Source organism: Sitophilus oryzae, unplaced genomic scaffold (genome assembly GCF_002938485.1).
Source record: "Sitophilus oryzae breed Bouriz unplaced genomic scaffold, Soryzae_2.0 scaffold_815_pilon_pilon, whole genome shotgun sequence".
NCBI classification, from domain to species: Eukaryota; Metazoa; Arthropoda; class Insecta; order Coleoptera; family Curculionidae; genus Sitophilus; species Sitophilus oryzae.
In genome coordinates, this window is record NW_022147434.1 from 1,588,635 (window position 1) to 1,604,433 (window position 15,799).

The 15,799-nt window shown below is 31.7% G+C and overlaps 1 protein-coding gene across 3 annotated transcripts in view; it reads right to left on the reverse strand.

Annotated features, from left to right (window-relative positions):
- LOC115889511 overlaps positions 1 to 15,799 on the reverse strand; it is a 149,955-nt gene that overhangs the window by 48,716 nt on the left and 85,440 nt on the right. For 2 of the 3 annotated variants that reach the window (XM_030909530.1, XM_030909531.1), the window contains one exon: positions 85 to 272. In XM_030909530.1, the coding sequence (XP_030765390.1) occupies positions 85 to 272 (188 nt within the window). Of the gene's footprint in view, positions 1 to 84; positions 273 to 9,683; positions 9,996 to 15,799 lie in introns of those variants that run through there. The other variant, XM_030909532.1, reaches the window with a different exon arrangement.

Below are 15,799 nucleotides of genomic sequence, written 5' to 3' on the forward strand. Positions count from 1 at the left end.
CGGACAACGGATGCATGAAAAACAAACTTTATTGTATTTCGCGGAAAACATACGAAATTTAATTAAATATAATTTTATACTAACCTTATTGATAATTGCTGTTGCCAAAAGGTCTTCATAACTTTTATTTTTATCGTCTTCTTCTGGAACTGTGGGGTGAGCATGTGCTTTCGCTAGAAGAGGTAAATTCACTGCCTCCTTCAGCAACCTCTCTATGATTTCTTTTAAAGCTGTATGTGCTGAACAAGGAGATTGGCCGGTAATTGGTAAATCTAGAAATAAGAAAATTTATGAAAACAGTCTAATACAGTTAGTATACAGGGCAGTTCAAATTCAGCCTCCACCATTGCAATCTCGAAAACAATAGGAGATATGAAGATGGTTAAATTAGGGCAAAGTTGTGCATTAATGTGCTTAATAAGATGCCGTTTAATAATAATAATAATAATAATCATCTTTATTTCACATTGTGTATGAATTTACAGAGAATCTGAAAATATATCACAAAGGAAATGGTGTCACAGACAATAAAGGTCTTAAAAATGCACTTTTTTTCTATAAACAAGCTGTTTATAATACCCACACACACACCTATGTCCCCTCCAGAAAGTCTCTAACCGAGTATGGTTCCATTTAAAATTTAACATTTAAAATTTCGAGTAGTTCGGTAGATATTCGAGAAACCCCAAAAATTGAAATTTTCAATTTTATTGTTTTCTGACGTTATCTGACAAGGTATCCTAAAACTAAAAGCCATTATTTTCATTTCCACTTTTTTTCCAGCTACACAACACAGTTTTCAAATTTACCATCCGACGTTTCCTTTTTTGACCACCATCACCAACTTTGTTTTCTTATATGCGCCATATTAGAAATTTACACACCTAAATATAGTGACTTTTGTATAAGATAATTACATACATAACATAATTTATAAAAATAGTCTTTTCACTAGGCGGTTTTGGTTCTTTGAAAGAAAAACGCGACCCGTTAAAAACAAAACAAAACAAGCATTTTGTTGCCAACTTAAATTAAAATACCTTTTATCTTTAAAAACTATTATGTTAATAACATCACAGTGTTTCGATTAAACATCATAATTAACATAAATATCTTTCAATAATATATTTTTTTTAATTTGAGCATAGTATTCCAACTAAAACTAAAACTCCAACTAAAAGTAAAATCATTAACAAAGAAATCAAATTTTAATTCACAGCTTTTTCCTTATAAAATAAGTTTTTAGAAACATAACAGCATTGAAGCCTCATCTGAGCGATTCCCATCTTAGAGACAATTGTTTCCAGACAACGGGAAAACACGCTCATTCTCCGTCAATGTTGGCTCTATAGTCATTAAAGCTTTGATCATTTTTTCAAGAGTTCAAGGCGTTCGTTGCCTCGTAGACTCAAATAACTGATTTTAAAAAAAAAAAAAAATTAATAATTAAATTTCTTGTTATTTGAGTGTGACGGATTTTGTCTATCTGAGTGGACTTTTTATTTGAAGTTCAGATAATTCATTATAGAGTTTGAAATATTAAATCAAAGATATTTAAACGCAAGAGATACAATTGTTTACCTTTTTCCTTCATCGGCCATTATTCTATCCTTATTTTCCCATCTCTCTTACACCGAAAACATTTGCCAGATTTACCTGTATTTGGTATTTGTATTCGATTAAATACCACAACCAATTATTATGAAGTAATAAATAATTTCCTTATATTGCTATAATATATCAAATAGATTAATTTGCTAACGTCAATTCTTTCATTTAATGCTTAACTGCTTAACTATTTTAAATTTTATAATGGAATAAAAATATCATAGTCGTGTTTCTTTTAATAATAAAATGCAGTTTGACAACGTCAGTTTTAGAAATATGCCAGCGCGGCGTAGTACAACGGATTTCGAGGATGAATGAAAATTACTCGATTCTACTGTTGCGATGTTACTATGCCGCCGTTTATTAGTTTTTGGTACAATATTGTGTTACTAGGTTAAAATAATTATTTTATTTTGTTATTGCTAATAGAGGGAATCTCATTCGCCGGAGACGAACAAGGTTTGGAACAAGATATAGAAACTGAATTTACTAATACACCTAAAATTTGATATTTTATTTAATAAAATAAAGTAAAAAATCACTGATTTTTTAATCGTAATTCGTAAAGCCATCTTATAATAAAAAATTATGCCGGTTTTTATTTATTTCACTATCCTTCTTCAACTTATTTTTTTTACAATGCGAAAAATATGTAAGTTATATTATCTTTTCTTAATTTCTTAAACAATTATTTTAATTTCCTTAAAATACTGTCGGTCGCCACACTCTAAACAAAAGTGCTTCGTTTGTCAGTTAGGGTCATTAATTAAAAATAATCCAGAACGTTAATTAATTTAAATTTTATTAAGCTTATTAGCAAATATGATTTGTGTTACTAATAACATTCCATATTTTCGCCAACTAGATTATTAGCACATACTAGATTTTGTGGGCCTACATGGTAAGTCAGCTTCGGAAAAACTTTATTCTCAAAAAGTATGCGTGGTGGCGTTTGTTTAAAGAGACAAAAATGTAGTTAATGCTAGAAGGATCATTTAACGAAAAAATAATAATAGTCGGTGGAGTGGGCGAATAACTCTTTCTTGATTTTTGTGAAATTCATATATGTTAAAACCCTTAGCTAATCATAGGTACCCCAAATCTCATTTAAATCGGAATAACGGTTCTTAAAATTTCTTAAAAAATATGTTTGTATTTTTAAAGTTTAATTATTAAGAGAAAAACGAAACACTTTTCTATAGAGGTAAATTGTCTCCAATGAACTTATTTTGATTCCAAGAATACGTAGTAGTTTTATATCCACGGAATATTGGAACACATATACATATTGATTGAGATACAATACATATTGATTGAGAAAACAATATCAATATTTTTAATAAAATTCCAATTTTTTTTCCTTCAACCACCGACAAAAATACTAGCCAGTAAATGCATTTTGCTTACGGAGTTCTGAGTCAAAAGGATTAAATCTGAAATCTGAACTATGCTCGTTTTTTTTTTTTCGTTGATCTAAGTTATCTGCATTCACAATACATTTTAAGGATAATAATATGATATATAGATATAACATAATTCTGTTAAATAAGTAAGTAACCCAAAACTAATGTATCAAAAGTGTCAGTAATACAGGGTGGTCCGAATTGTGTTCAGGAAACTTCGGCAGCATATTCTGCAGATAAAAATAATTTAAAAAGTTCGTATAAATGTATGTGCTAAAATGCCTTGTTTCGAAGACAGGGTCTAGAAATTTCAATTTTATTCCGATTTTTTCTATATAATTTCTGAGCTAAAGTCGATATTAGGATGAAAATTGGTGTCTGGGTGTTACAATTCGGACCACCCTGTATATTTAAAACATTTATCTTAATCTCAAATTATCCAAATAATCTTATTGTTTTACAAAGTAATAATTTTATGCTAACATACTTTAATCTAAAAAATATTTCTAGGTAAACTTTATCAAAAATTTAATTAGAAAAATGAAGTAATATTTTACACATTATCTTAGCATAGCCAGACGCATCTAAAATGTAATCGATTGCCGTAATTCTTGACAGGCAACATGACGCCCTTTTATTTTGATCGTACGGTATATCCCCGTTTTATTATACCCTATCGAATACAATACACGTTATCTAATACATTATGATTTAATGAGTAATACTTATTTGTTCATACGCGTACATACGTGCATATGTATTGTCACAGTTTATTAAATAAACAGTGATAAATAATTTTAGAAATTAATTGCATTTAGGTATTAGACCGAGAGCTGGCTACATAAAAAACCTTATCATCGTTACATGGCTATTTTTTTGTGTGAAGTATCCTTTTGTATAGCCATTGTGAAATAGTCATGTCTGCCAGCGCGATCCCGGGGCTTAAAGCGGGGGCGGCCATTCGAAAGGGTGAAATTTTGACGCTAAAAATATTATAAGTTACACGAGTTGTAATTGCCAAATAGCTTTTATTTATTATTAAGAAACGTGTAAAATTGTTGACAGACATTTTTCTCGTGGCTGAAATGCCGGCAGCAGAGAGAAACTAATAACTAAAGTGAGAGGGCTTGTGGAATAGGGCATTTCGTAGACAAGTTTATTTTGTCACCGCGCATCCCAGACGCGCATAGCCTTTAGGCGGTCAAAAAAGGAAGTTTTCAACTTTGCAAGTTAAACATTTGACAGGATTAATTAGATTGTTAGTAGCTTTTTCTATTTCTTAGTTCTAGAAGGAGATAACTAAAATCTGTTGATAATCGGAGCAAATCGGAGTAATAAATTGTTTTTAACTGAATGTGCCTGTTCTTTTAGCTTGTCAGAAGAGAAGATTATTGTCATTATTGATTATTTCAGATTCCACGATTATTCGGCATTTTTGTAATTTTTGTTTTGTGGTGGAGAACCAGACAAAACGTTTCCTTTAAAGGTAAGTTTTATCTCGGTAATTATTTTAACATACCTAATAGTAATAGTGAGTGCACATAATAATTGTACATTGCTAATTTAATTTTTTTAATTTAAAACATCACATTCTTTTCTGATACCTATGGAACGACTAGGTATTATACCTGGTATTATTTCCAGTAATACAAATTATTTTCTTCAACTGCTAGGTTCTTGTTATAGAATAAAGACCATCAAAAACATTGAATACCTACGGGATACCGACTGATACTCTGTGCGAGCTCCAAACCGTGCTTCCCTGTTCACTCCGAACCACGTTAGATAAAAAAGATACTGAAGATTGCAGCCTTGAGTTGGAGTATGGCAAGGAGTCTGGAGTTAAATAAATTATTATGTTCCTACACAGTATTTTATTTATAGGTTTTAATGCTTTAAAGTCTAATAATAAATTTTCGTTGTCAAGGAAATAATCTAAAAAAACTACGAAGATTTCTTATTATAAACTTGAAAGATTAAGATTCGGTTCAAATATACAAATTTTAAATTTTTTGGCGCCTGTCCAAAAAGCGGTATGAAGCGCCGGTATGAATGCAACCTACTATATCGATAATACGCTCATAGTTCGGGTTAGACGCCAAAGGCCGCGCCACTAACACAGTCTTCAAAAATTAACGTTGATCGGTCTCTCTCACTTTAGTTATTAATGTTCTTTCTGGCCGGCAGACAACGCGAAAAAGGCATAGAATTTTGACAAAAGAAAATCATCGCATACATGCATGTCGGTTGGTGGAATGTCATGTTTATTGTTAATTAATGTAAAAAGCCGTATGCCAAAGGGCAGACAAAAAAATCGTTATTGAAATATTAAAAAAATATATTTATAATATATTCGTATATTATATGATTTATCTATACTTAAATGGATGAGGCGACCAGCGTTCCCTGAATAAAGCGCTAGAGTAATATCGCGCTTTTGATAACTGTCTGCAGCTGATTGAGCCACGATCTTTTTGTCTGCCCTCGGCATGCAAATATGCCATAATTTTTTTCATTCTTCAAATTTCATTTTTTAATAATTTTTAAAATTTCATGCCTCTTTCGCGTTGTCTGTCGGCATTTTAGCGACTAGAAAAATGTCTGCCAACAATTTTCCACGTTTCTTAATAATAAATAAAAGCTATTTTCGCAATTATAACTCAAGTATCTTATAATATTTCTAGTGTCAAAATTTCACCCTTTCGATTGGCCGCCCCCGCTTTAAGCCCCGGGATCGCGCTGGCAGACATTAATATTTCATAATGGCTACACAAAAGGATACTTCACACAAAAAATTAGCCATGTAACGATGATAAGGTTTTTTATGTAGCCAGCTCTTAGACTATAAATGGCGATTACATCTATTTTTTAAATTACAAATAAAACCATAATGTCTTAAAAAAGAAATAGCCATTTTTCTATATTTACAATTTATAGATAAAAAATATATTTTTACATAATATCAAGATGTATAGCGACATCTGTCGGAGAACGAACAAAGTAGGAGAGAAGTGAGTTCTGAAATTCCGAACCAGATGGCGGAAATTGCTGGAACTAAAAATAATATTACCGGTAATCTCTGAAAGATCTAGAATCAGCCGCTACAGCATACACTCTGTCAATTTTAAAACTTCCCTAATATCTTTTTTGCAGTTAAAAATATGAAAAATCGGAAAGACACGTCAAATTTATTTGTAAGGGGGACACTTTAAATTAATATTTTTAGCCTTTTTTCTTTCAACCTCCTAGGAGGGGTAGATGTGATCCTTACATTCTTAAATGGGAAGGTCAAGTGGTATATCGTTTTAAAGGGTGTTTAATATTATTTTCAGTGGTATCCTACTTTGTTGCTTTTTATCCAGAGGTTTCCGAATAATTGCATTTCAAAGTTGCAGAAACAATTATAAATGCCTGCATTGAGGTTTTGGTTTTCAGGCTATTGTTTACACAAAAATTATTGCAATGGGTCTCCTTGTAGTACAAATGACTAGAAGATTAGGTGGCAACATGAACGTAGCCATTACATTTTTCTAGGGGCGTCGAGATACTATAGTATACTATTAATAATGAAGAAGGTAATCCAGTTTTACAGGAGGATTTGTTAACATTAAAATTTTGTTAAATCCCTCGTTTAACCACTGTCAGATCGGAAGAAAATAACGAGGTGGAGCCACCGTCCTGTTGAAATGTCAGTGAGGATTTTTAAAACAGACATTATTATTGGTTACAGGAAAACGAACAACAATTTGAACAACTTATAGGATAGGGTGTAAGTGATGTAGCCTAATCTTCTAATGATTTGTACTACAAGGAGACCCATATTGCAATAATTTTTGTGTAAACACTAGCCTGAAAACCAAAATCTCAATGTACGCTTGTTTAATTGTTTCTGCAACTTTGAAACGCGATTATCCAGAAACCTTTGGCAAAAAGCAACATAGTAGGATACCACTGAAAAGAGAATTAAATAAACTCCCTTTAAAACGATGTATCACTTGATCCCCATTCCCATTTAAAATTGTAAGGGTGGCGTCTACCCCTGCTAGGGGGTTTAAAGAAAACGGCTAAAAATATTCATTTAAAGTGTCCAAACCAAACCAAACCAAACCTAACCTTACAAATAAAATTGACGCGTCTTTCCGATTTTTTATATTTTTAACTGCAAGAAAGATATTAAGGGTGGCAAGTTTTAAAATTGACACAGTGTATAAGGCGCTCCCCGCGCTCGACAGTTTAGTTTTTAGTTTAATTTAAGAACAGCGATCTGTAAATAGCAGACGGTGACAAATTGGTGAATGATTTTTAAATAGTTAGTTGTGGGTTCTAATCAGTATAAATTGTGTATAAATAATATATAGTGAGAAAATAAATTCGTTAAGTGTTTCATCGTTCATTTTGATTAGGGGACCCACGGAATCCGTAACAATTGGTGTCAGAAGTGGGATTCAAAAAGATTTTAAGAAGAAATTAAGTGTACTTTGAAGAGTTTAGACCGGATTTCAGGATTTTTATGGTTGGAACAAGAGAGCAAGAGAAAAAAATGGAGGAAGTAAGCAAATTATTAGAAGATTTTATGGAGAATATCAGAATATGAGAGAAGAGAAAGCAGAAGAACAAGACCACAGACCACCTACAGAAAATTCTAGAAAATCAACAAATTAAACAGGACCGGCTTGAGAAAAGTTTCGAAGATATGAAAGACGACAACCTGAGAAGATGTTAGAAGATGGAGTAATCGAGAAGTCATCAAGCCCATGGTGGTCTCCTGTTGTTTTAGTGACGAAGAAATATGGTAGTACACGATTCTGCGTGGACTGTAGGAAGCTCAATGACGTCACTAAGAAGAATAATTACCCATTGTCACGTATAGACGAGACGTTAACACGACTGGCAGATTCGTGCTGGTTCACCACCCTCGACTTAAAGAGTGGATACTGGCCAGTTTGTGTGTCTGGATGAGGAAGATAAAGAAAATAGAGCGTTTTCTACAATAAGTGGAGTATACCAATTCACGGTCAGGCCGTTTGGATTATGCAATGCTTCAGCCACTTTCGAACGTCTCATGAAAGTGGTGTTAAGACGATTGGAGGAAACTTTTGAGGAGTATCTACGAAATTTGGAAGAAGTTTTCGGTCGCATACGGAATCGTCACCTGTACGTGAACCCTAAGAAGTGTAGCTTATTCCAGCGACAAGTTGAATATTGGTTGAATATCAAGAGACTTGCCAACATAGCTGCACCCTTACGTAAACTTACAGGTGATGAAATTTGCTACGAATGGAACACCGATTGTGTTATATCCTTTGGAAGACTTAAGGCTGCTCTATGTTCAAGTCCTATTTTAGCCTACCCACAACAGCAAGGGAGGTACATCCTGGACACAGATACCAGCAACATTGGCATAGGTGTAGTGCTATCACAAGTGCAAGATAGCGAGGAACGGGTGATAGAGTATTAGAGTCAAGTTTTATCCAAACCAGAAAAGAATGATTGCGTTACACGGAAGGAGCTGCTAGAAATAATTGTGAAGGCAGTTATAAATATAAATAAATGTATTTCTCAGGCGTCTGTAGAGTTTGTATGGCCATCGCTTTTTTGATTATTTATTGTTTCTTTTTATCTAGACCACCATATAACAAAAATAAAAACACAAAAAATCCTATACAGATAGTTTAAACTTTTCGGTTTTACCTCGTTAAATAATTGTAATCAGGTAGTAATTGTTAATTTGAAGTTTGACTTCATGTAATGCTATTTTAACAAAACGCCAACGGCTATTATTCACGTATACGTTCACGTATTTGCTAAAAACTAAAGTCTTCTAGAATAGTTCTAGTTTGATATTTTAAATAGTTTTTTCTTTTTTCTTTGTTTTTATTGCTTCTAACAACGCAACCGGAAGGAAATATACCTTCTAAAATGTCAAGCAGCTTTTTTACGGTTTGTTTGCCAAACAAAAAAAAACTATTTTATTTTGTAGATTTCTTTTCCAGTAGCGAAAAACACAGATTTTTTCAAGAAATGTATCCACAATAGCTAATATCAAATTCAAAATTAATTTTGGTAATAACAAAGTCTGTCGGAGTATGGAAAAATTACACTTAATTTGTTTGTTTAATTAATAAAATTTAAGCACGAGTAAAATGTAAATAAAGTAATAGGTTTTAGAAAATTAAAAAGAAATTCTGAGAAAAATATTTTAGCAAACTAGTTTGAATATTTTCCTAAATCAATTATTGCATATTTTATACTTACTTAATTCTATGCAGGGCCAGTCTCAAATAATAAAAGTGCAAATATTTTCAGGACTGGTAGATCTCGATAAAAAAAACCTATGTTCTCTTTACAAGTCCAAAAAAAAGTCCAAAATAAGCGAGATATTTCACTTTAAAAATTTCAAAAAAATTAGGTTTAATTTTGAGAACCACTGGATCTTTTCTGGGTTTTCTTTCTTGTAAATGTAATCTATTACATATTATGTGGCCATATTATAAAGATATTACGTTTTTTCACTAAAAATTAAAAAATATCCAAATTTTCAAAAAAAAGTTCGCTGGATAAACCTCATAGACGTGTTTCTGGGGTCGAAAATATTCGCACTTATTTAAGACTCACCCTGTATAAAACATAATACACATACATGTACAGAATATTTAAATATATTATCCTTACCTAAAACTACTTCCACAATGTAGTAAAAAACAAATAATACTATGCAAACTAACAAATAAAAAGTCACTAACACACTTGTGAACACTGTTAAAATCATCGTAAAAAATACACTATATTATCACTAGCCGTCCTGCGGTTTGTGTTTGTATATAAAAGGATTAAAAATCGACTAAGACCAATTCATTTTCATCACAATTGTTTAAAAATTATCTAGAGGAATAAGATCGATTGTTGATAAGATTAAAAAAAATCCAAAACGGTGTATACCTGTTGAATATACTCACCGCACTGAGCCTAGGCTATATTCAAGTTCACACTAATTGTTATCTTTATATTTAAACAGGTACTAAAAAAATGTTTGCTATATTTAAAGGTTAACATGGCTGTAAACCTTTGCACTTCGTTCAAATGAATACATAAAAAAATACCAATATTTATAGAAACGGCCAATGTATTTTAAGAAATAAGTCAATTAATGTTGAGATGATGAAAATAATTTTAGTGATTATTTTCCCGCGAAAAATGTCAAAACTCCCATGAAGTTTTTTTTTGAATAATTTTAAGTAGCTATACATTATAGAAACTAATATCACAGTTTAAAGAATATATTATATAAAGTAATATGCTTTAAACTGCGCTAATATAATATTTTTTTACTTCAGCTATTACATTAAGACATGCATTACAATTAAATTTTAGTTTATAATAAATCTTTCTCTTTTTTTCACATTTTTTTAGCCAGTAAAATAGGAAATTACTACAAAATTTTCGAGATATAGTTCTATTTCAAACATTTGTCTATACAGGGTGTCCCAGAAATAAGTGCAAGTATTTTAAGGGGTGGTAGATCTCGATAAAAAAAAACATATTTTCTCTTTATCGTTTCTCAAATAAGTCTAAATAACGGAGTTAGTTTGAAAATTTCCAAAAAAAATATTTTTTGCTAAAATTTTAAGAACCACTGGATCTTTTCTGGATTTTCTTTCTTGTAAATTTAATCTAATACCTATGTTGCCATATTATCAAGAAATTATGTTTTTTTAACTAAAAACTAAAAAAAATTCCAAAAAAATTTTCAAAAAATTTGGAATTTTCAATTTTTTTTTGTGAAAAAAAAACTCGTAGGCGTGTTTTTGGGGTTGAACTATACTACACTTAAAATACTTGCACTTATTTCTGGGACACCCTGTATTTCCTCGAACCATTATTGAATAACTTTGGTATTATTCTAGACATATTTTTCAGTATATGTACAAGGTGTCCTATTTTCATGTGTTTTACAGAGTGTGTCGTTTATGATTAGAGGTACAAAGGTGCGGTTTTCTGCCACTTTATTATAAAACTAGAGATGCTACGCACAGATTTGTCCTATAGCCCCGTAGTTTCTAAAATGCACAAAAATGTTGCATTTTTGTCCTTTGTTCATCAAAATACAGAAGAACTTCTCTAATTCGGACACGGCGCCAAATCGGACACTCCGGTAGTTCGGTGTCTCTTATCAACAGGACAATTTTGAAATTTTTACCTCTTTATTCTTGGTGACACCAGTATATAGTTTTTATTTGTAGTATAGGAGTCAGCAGTAGTCAACTAAACGACTCCTGCTGAAAAAAAAATGCAGGATTGGATTGCACTTACAAGGAATGAAAGACACGTAAAATTTCTGTTCCATGCGTAACATTCCATTTTTTTGCTGTTCCGAAATTTAATATTTCAGATATAAAAAAAATCATTTGTGGCGTCTCCGGGTGGCGATGGCGTTTCAAAAGTGGCTCACCCCTATAAATTTTTGCTTTTTTTAGAAAAAAATACGAGTTTTCGTATGTTAGTATATATGACATAAATTAGGATTGGTTAAGGTGTTCAATTATTTTCGGTCACTTCCTGTTTCACCGGAAATGACTAGAACTTTTAGTTTTCAAATGATACCCTCGGAATTTTTTTATCTTATTCTATAGTAAATGACACTCTGAATAAAATGACATATCATATGTCAACTTTTGACATCTTTGCTTAGAAAAAAAATCGTATTTTAAATTTCAATCTAGAGTGCCATGGTTGTGTTAAAAACACTAATTTTTATTCAAGGAGCCTTGGAAAAATAGAATTGATCGTCTAATGTTTTTCGTGTCTTGTACTGTGCCATGACTCTGTTAATAACAGTAATTTTTAATCAAGGAGCCTTGGAAAATATATTTGATGGTCTATAATTTTTAACCGGACGGTTAAAAGATGCCTGGGCCGTGTTTTTAATCATATCTCAATTTTTTCAAATGGCACGAGAGTGGCTCATTAGCATATATGGAAAAATAATTTTTTACGAATAATTTGGTACCACACACGTAGTATTTCGAGTCAAATTGTCGTTATGAACCGCATGTTACAATTTCAAATAAACCTTATGCGAAAATGTCAAAAGTTGACATATGATATGTCATTGTATTCGGAGTGTCTTTTTTATCGAATAAAGTAAAAAAATGCTGAGGGTGCCATTTAAAAATCAAAATTTGTAGTCATTTCCGGTGAAACTGGAAGGGACCGAAAACAATTAAATACGTAAATCAATCCTAATTTATGTCATATACTAACATACCAAATTTCGTTTTTTTTATCTGAAAATATAAAAAAGTTAGAGGGGTGAGCCACTTTTGAGACGCACCCAGCATAGATTGGCGTAACTACAGGGGCGCTCGGGGGTGCCGGCTCCCCCCCCCCAGATTCTGCTGGGCACTCCCCCAGAGAAATTCTGAATTATGACTCTTGGCTACGCTTTAATTTTTATTTGCTTGTGATGCAGTGAAAATGACGTTTTCTAACTCGAAAAAGTTAATACTATTTTGTTGTGTACTATTTCGAAACTAGTTAATATTATTTTATTGTGTTCAAAAAATGTGTTAATTTTTATTTTTTTAGAAAATTTGTAGGTATTTATTTAATCTACAGGAACACGGTTTGATATAACCAAGTCTATGAAATTTATTGATAGAGAAATTCATGTAAAAGTTTTATTCAAAAAATGTGTTTTTTAAAATTATTTTCCATATTTAGAAAACAAAAGCCCTAAGCCCACCCCACGATAAATTGCTAGTTACGCTAATGTATGTATTGTATATCTTCTCAAAGAGAGTCGTAATCAAAGAGAGAAAAATAATGGATCTAACCCGGAAAATTCGTTTTTTCCCAAATATCTTCGGAGTAATCGGATTTTTTTAAATTTTGAAACATGACGTTATGGTTAAGCAAGGCTGAACGATACGATGATTCTACATATACGATGAATTATTCCTTTAAAAAATAAATCTCGCCAGAGTGCAACTCTGTTTAAAGAAGGTAAAATTTGCAAACTGGTTATAATGTTACAACGTGTGGTTATCAAATATACTTATATATTAATTAAGGTTCAAAGCATCAAGGTTAACTAATGATGTAAATAAATGGTAGTTAGTTTGAGTTCGTTTTTAACACCATTTGTTAGTCACTAAGTTTCTATACAAATTACCTTTTTATAAAATTATATACATTGGTCAATTTGACAAAGAAGGGATGGGTTGGTTGATTTTATCTAATTAAAATTAAATCAGCAATTTTAGACAAGTTAAAATAAAATAGACATTATTCTTATCATTGTGTGGAACAAAAATTAGTTAACTTACATTTCTTGATGCATTAGGCTATATGGTTTTCCTCTTACCAAAGAAAGATATAAAATAGAAAGAAAGTACATTAGGAATGTAGCTAAGTGTAATAGCTTATGAATGGGCTTTTATTTGTTTTGCAAAATTACACCATTTATGAAAAAAACTTCTCATGTACTAACATACATTTTTATCTTAATACTTATGATTCATTTACAATATGAGCATTTATCTGATAAGAAGCCAAAATTAAAACCGGCTATACACGGTTCAATTCGGTAGACAATTTGGGTCGATTTAGTCGGGTTGGAAGAAAAATTGGGTTGTGTGTAGGCTTGTCATCTGAGAATCGTAAATCGGACCCAAAATTGGGTGAGCAAGCTACATAACAAGTCAATTTTTTTCTGTTTTCTGCCATTCTTTAGTATTTATCGTTATAATAGCAGCATAGTAGAAGGAAAACTCACTTACTAAAATTTACTTCTACTATGATAACAGGTAACGATGATACGAGGACAAGACCATTTTTTTTTACTTTTTGAGAAAATAGGAGCTATATATAAGGTCCGCAATAGTGCGTCGGGCATCTGTAGCTCCTAGAATAAAAAACTTGGGTATTTTGTTTAAGTGCAAACCTAAAGTATGTACTAGGATATATTTCAGGAGGATGGTACAAGAAAATATTTTAACTTCTACAGTGTGGCTCAAAAAAGTGTGAGTGGATCGGGATATTGTATATTATTGCATTTTTGGCTTCCTTTCAGATCACTTTATATAATCCTTAGATATGAGTAAATATATTTGAACTGATGTACCTATAAGAAGCAAAATTCAACTGATGATTACAATTAGATTTATTGTGAAATCTGGTAGGTGACGGAATATCCAATTTTGTAACTAACTATTTAGCGTTAAATTATATTCTTGTAAGTCAATGGATAATGAAATGATTTAGATCGGACTTTATTAAGTCTTATTTCAAGTAAACCCAAAGTCAAGGTAATTTTTGAAGTAAAACTTCTTTACGCGCGCTGGGAGTAAAAATTCTAGGCCGTGACACATGAGCTAGCGAGATGAAAAGTGGTAACGATTGAAGAAATGGGAAACCAATGAGGAAGTTGCGATGGGTCTTTGGAGCATCGTAACTCGGGCCCTATGTGAGCTAGGGGGTTGAAACTCGGAGAGGGCTCGAAGATCCCCAGAGGTGGATGGGCCATATGGAAAAACGGGAAAATTGCCGGTGGGCCGGCGAAAAGATGGGCCGATGGGCCGGTCCCAATCAGAGCTCAAAAAAGATTGGATTAGCAAAAATTAAATGGTTAATCTTCTAACTAAAGTGACGTAGAGAGACGTAGATACAATTTGCATCAGTATATTCGTCAATTGCTTTTTAATATAAACACCAATTTGTAAAATAACTATTGTAAGATGTCTTTCTCTGGGACACTTTTAATTTTAATAACTATCTGTTGTTTGTTCGGTGTGAAAATTTTTATTATACAATTTACTTATAGACTCAAGTGCTAATATTTTCAGGGCTGGTAGATCTCAATAAAATAAACATAATATATTCTCTTTATCGAGTTTCAAATAAGTCCAATCGAGTTATTAAAGTTTGGAAATTTAAAAAAAAAATTATTTTTAAAAAAATTTGAGCTACCTCAATTTTCTGTATTTGCATCTCTTTTAGTGCCGTAATATCAGAGATAAGAAACTATACCGTGGGAAAATTTGCGGTAAACAGGAAATTCTATTTTTTTTTTCTAAAATATACAGGAATATTTTAAAAAAATGCCCGATTTTTAACATCTTTTTTGCAAAAAACCTCATAAACGAAATATACCACCCCTGAAAATTATTAAAATATTAAATATAATAATTTAAAACTAACTCTCTATAGTTTTACCCACTATTCTTTTATTAATAACTAATAAATATGACTGACTGGCAGCAAAAAATAAAAATGAATAGCATTAGGTAAATATAAATATAGTCTCGATTTAAATGTATACTAAGAATACGGTAGCGTAGATTGACAACTGGGGGCCTCGGTGCAATATTTTTCGAGCTCCCCTTTGTAAAAAGGTAAACGAATTTGACGCGAACTCTGCAGTTGACGGAGAAAACATATCTATGGTTGGCTTGAATTGGGGACGGACTAAAAGCCAAGTCTGATGAGAACTAAAAGTCAAGTCTAAATTGTTGTTTAAAATTTGCATTGCTAAAATGAATTTGCTAAAAATTACTGAGACAGCAGAGAAGAGTTAAATAAGGTTTAAACTAGATTAGATAATAAAATATTAATATGTCTCGAGAATCCAAATATTCTTATTATGGACGGTAACATAGCATTACATCAGAAGACATTTATATCCACTCCCTAGGTATTGCTTAGGGTTTTTTCGTTTGAGTCATGGCATTATCATACAAGATGTCAAATGTAGAAAAGTATATAGACGAAAAGTTTCGTGATAAGAACTA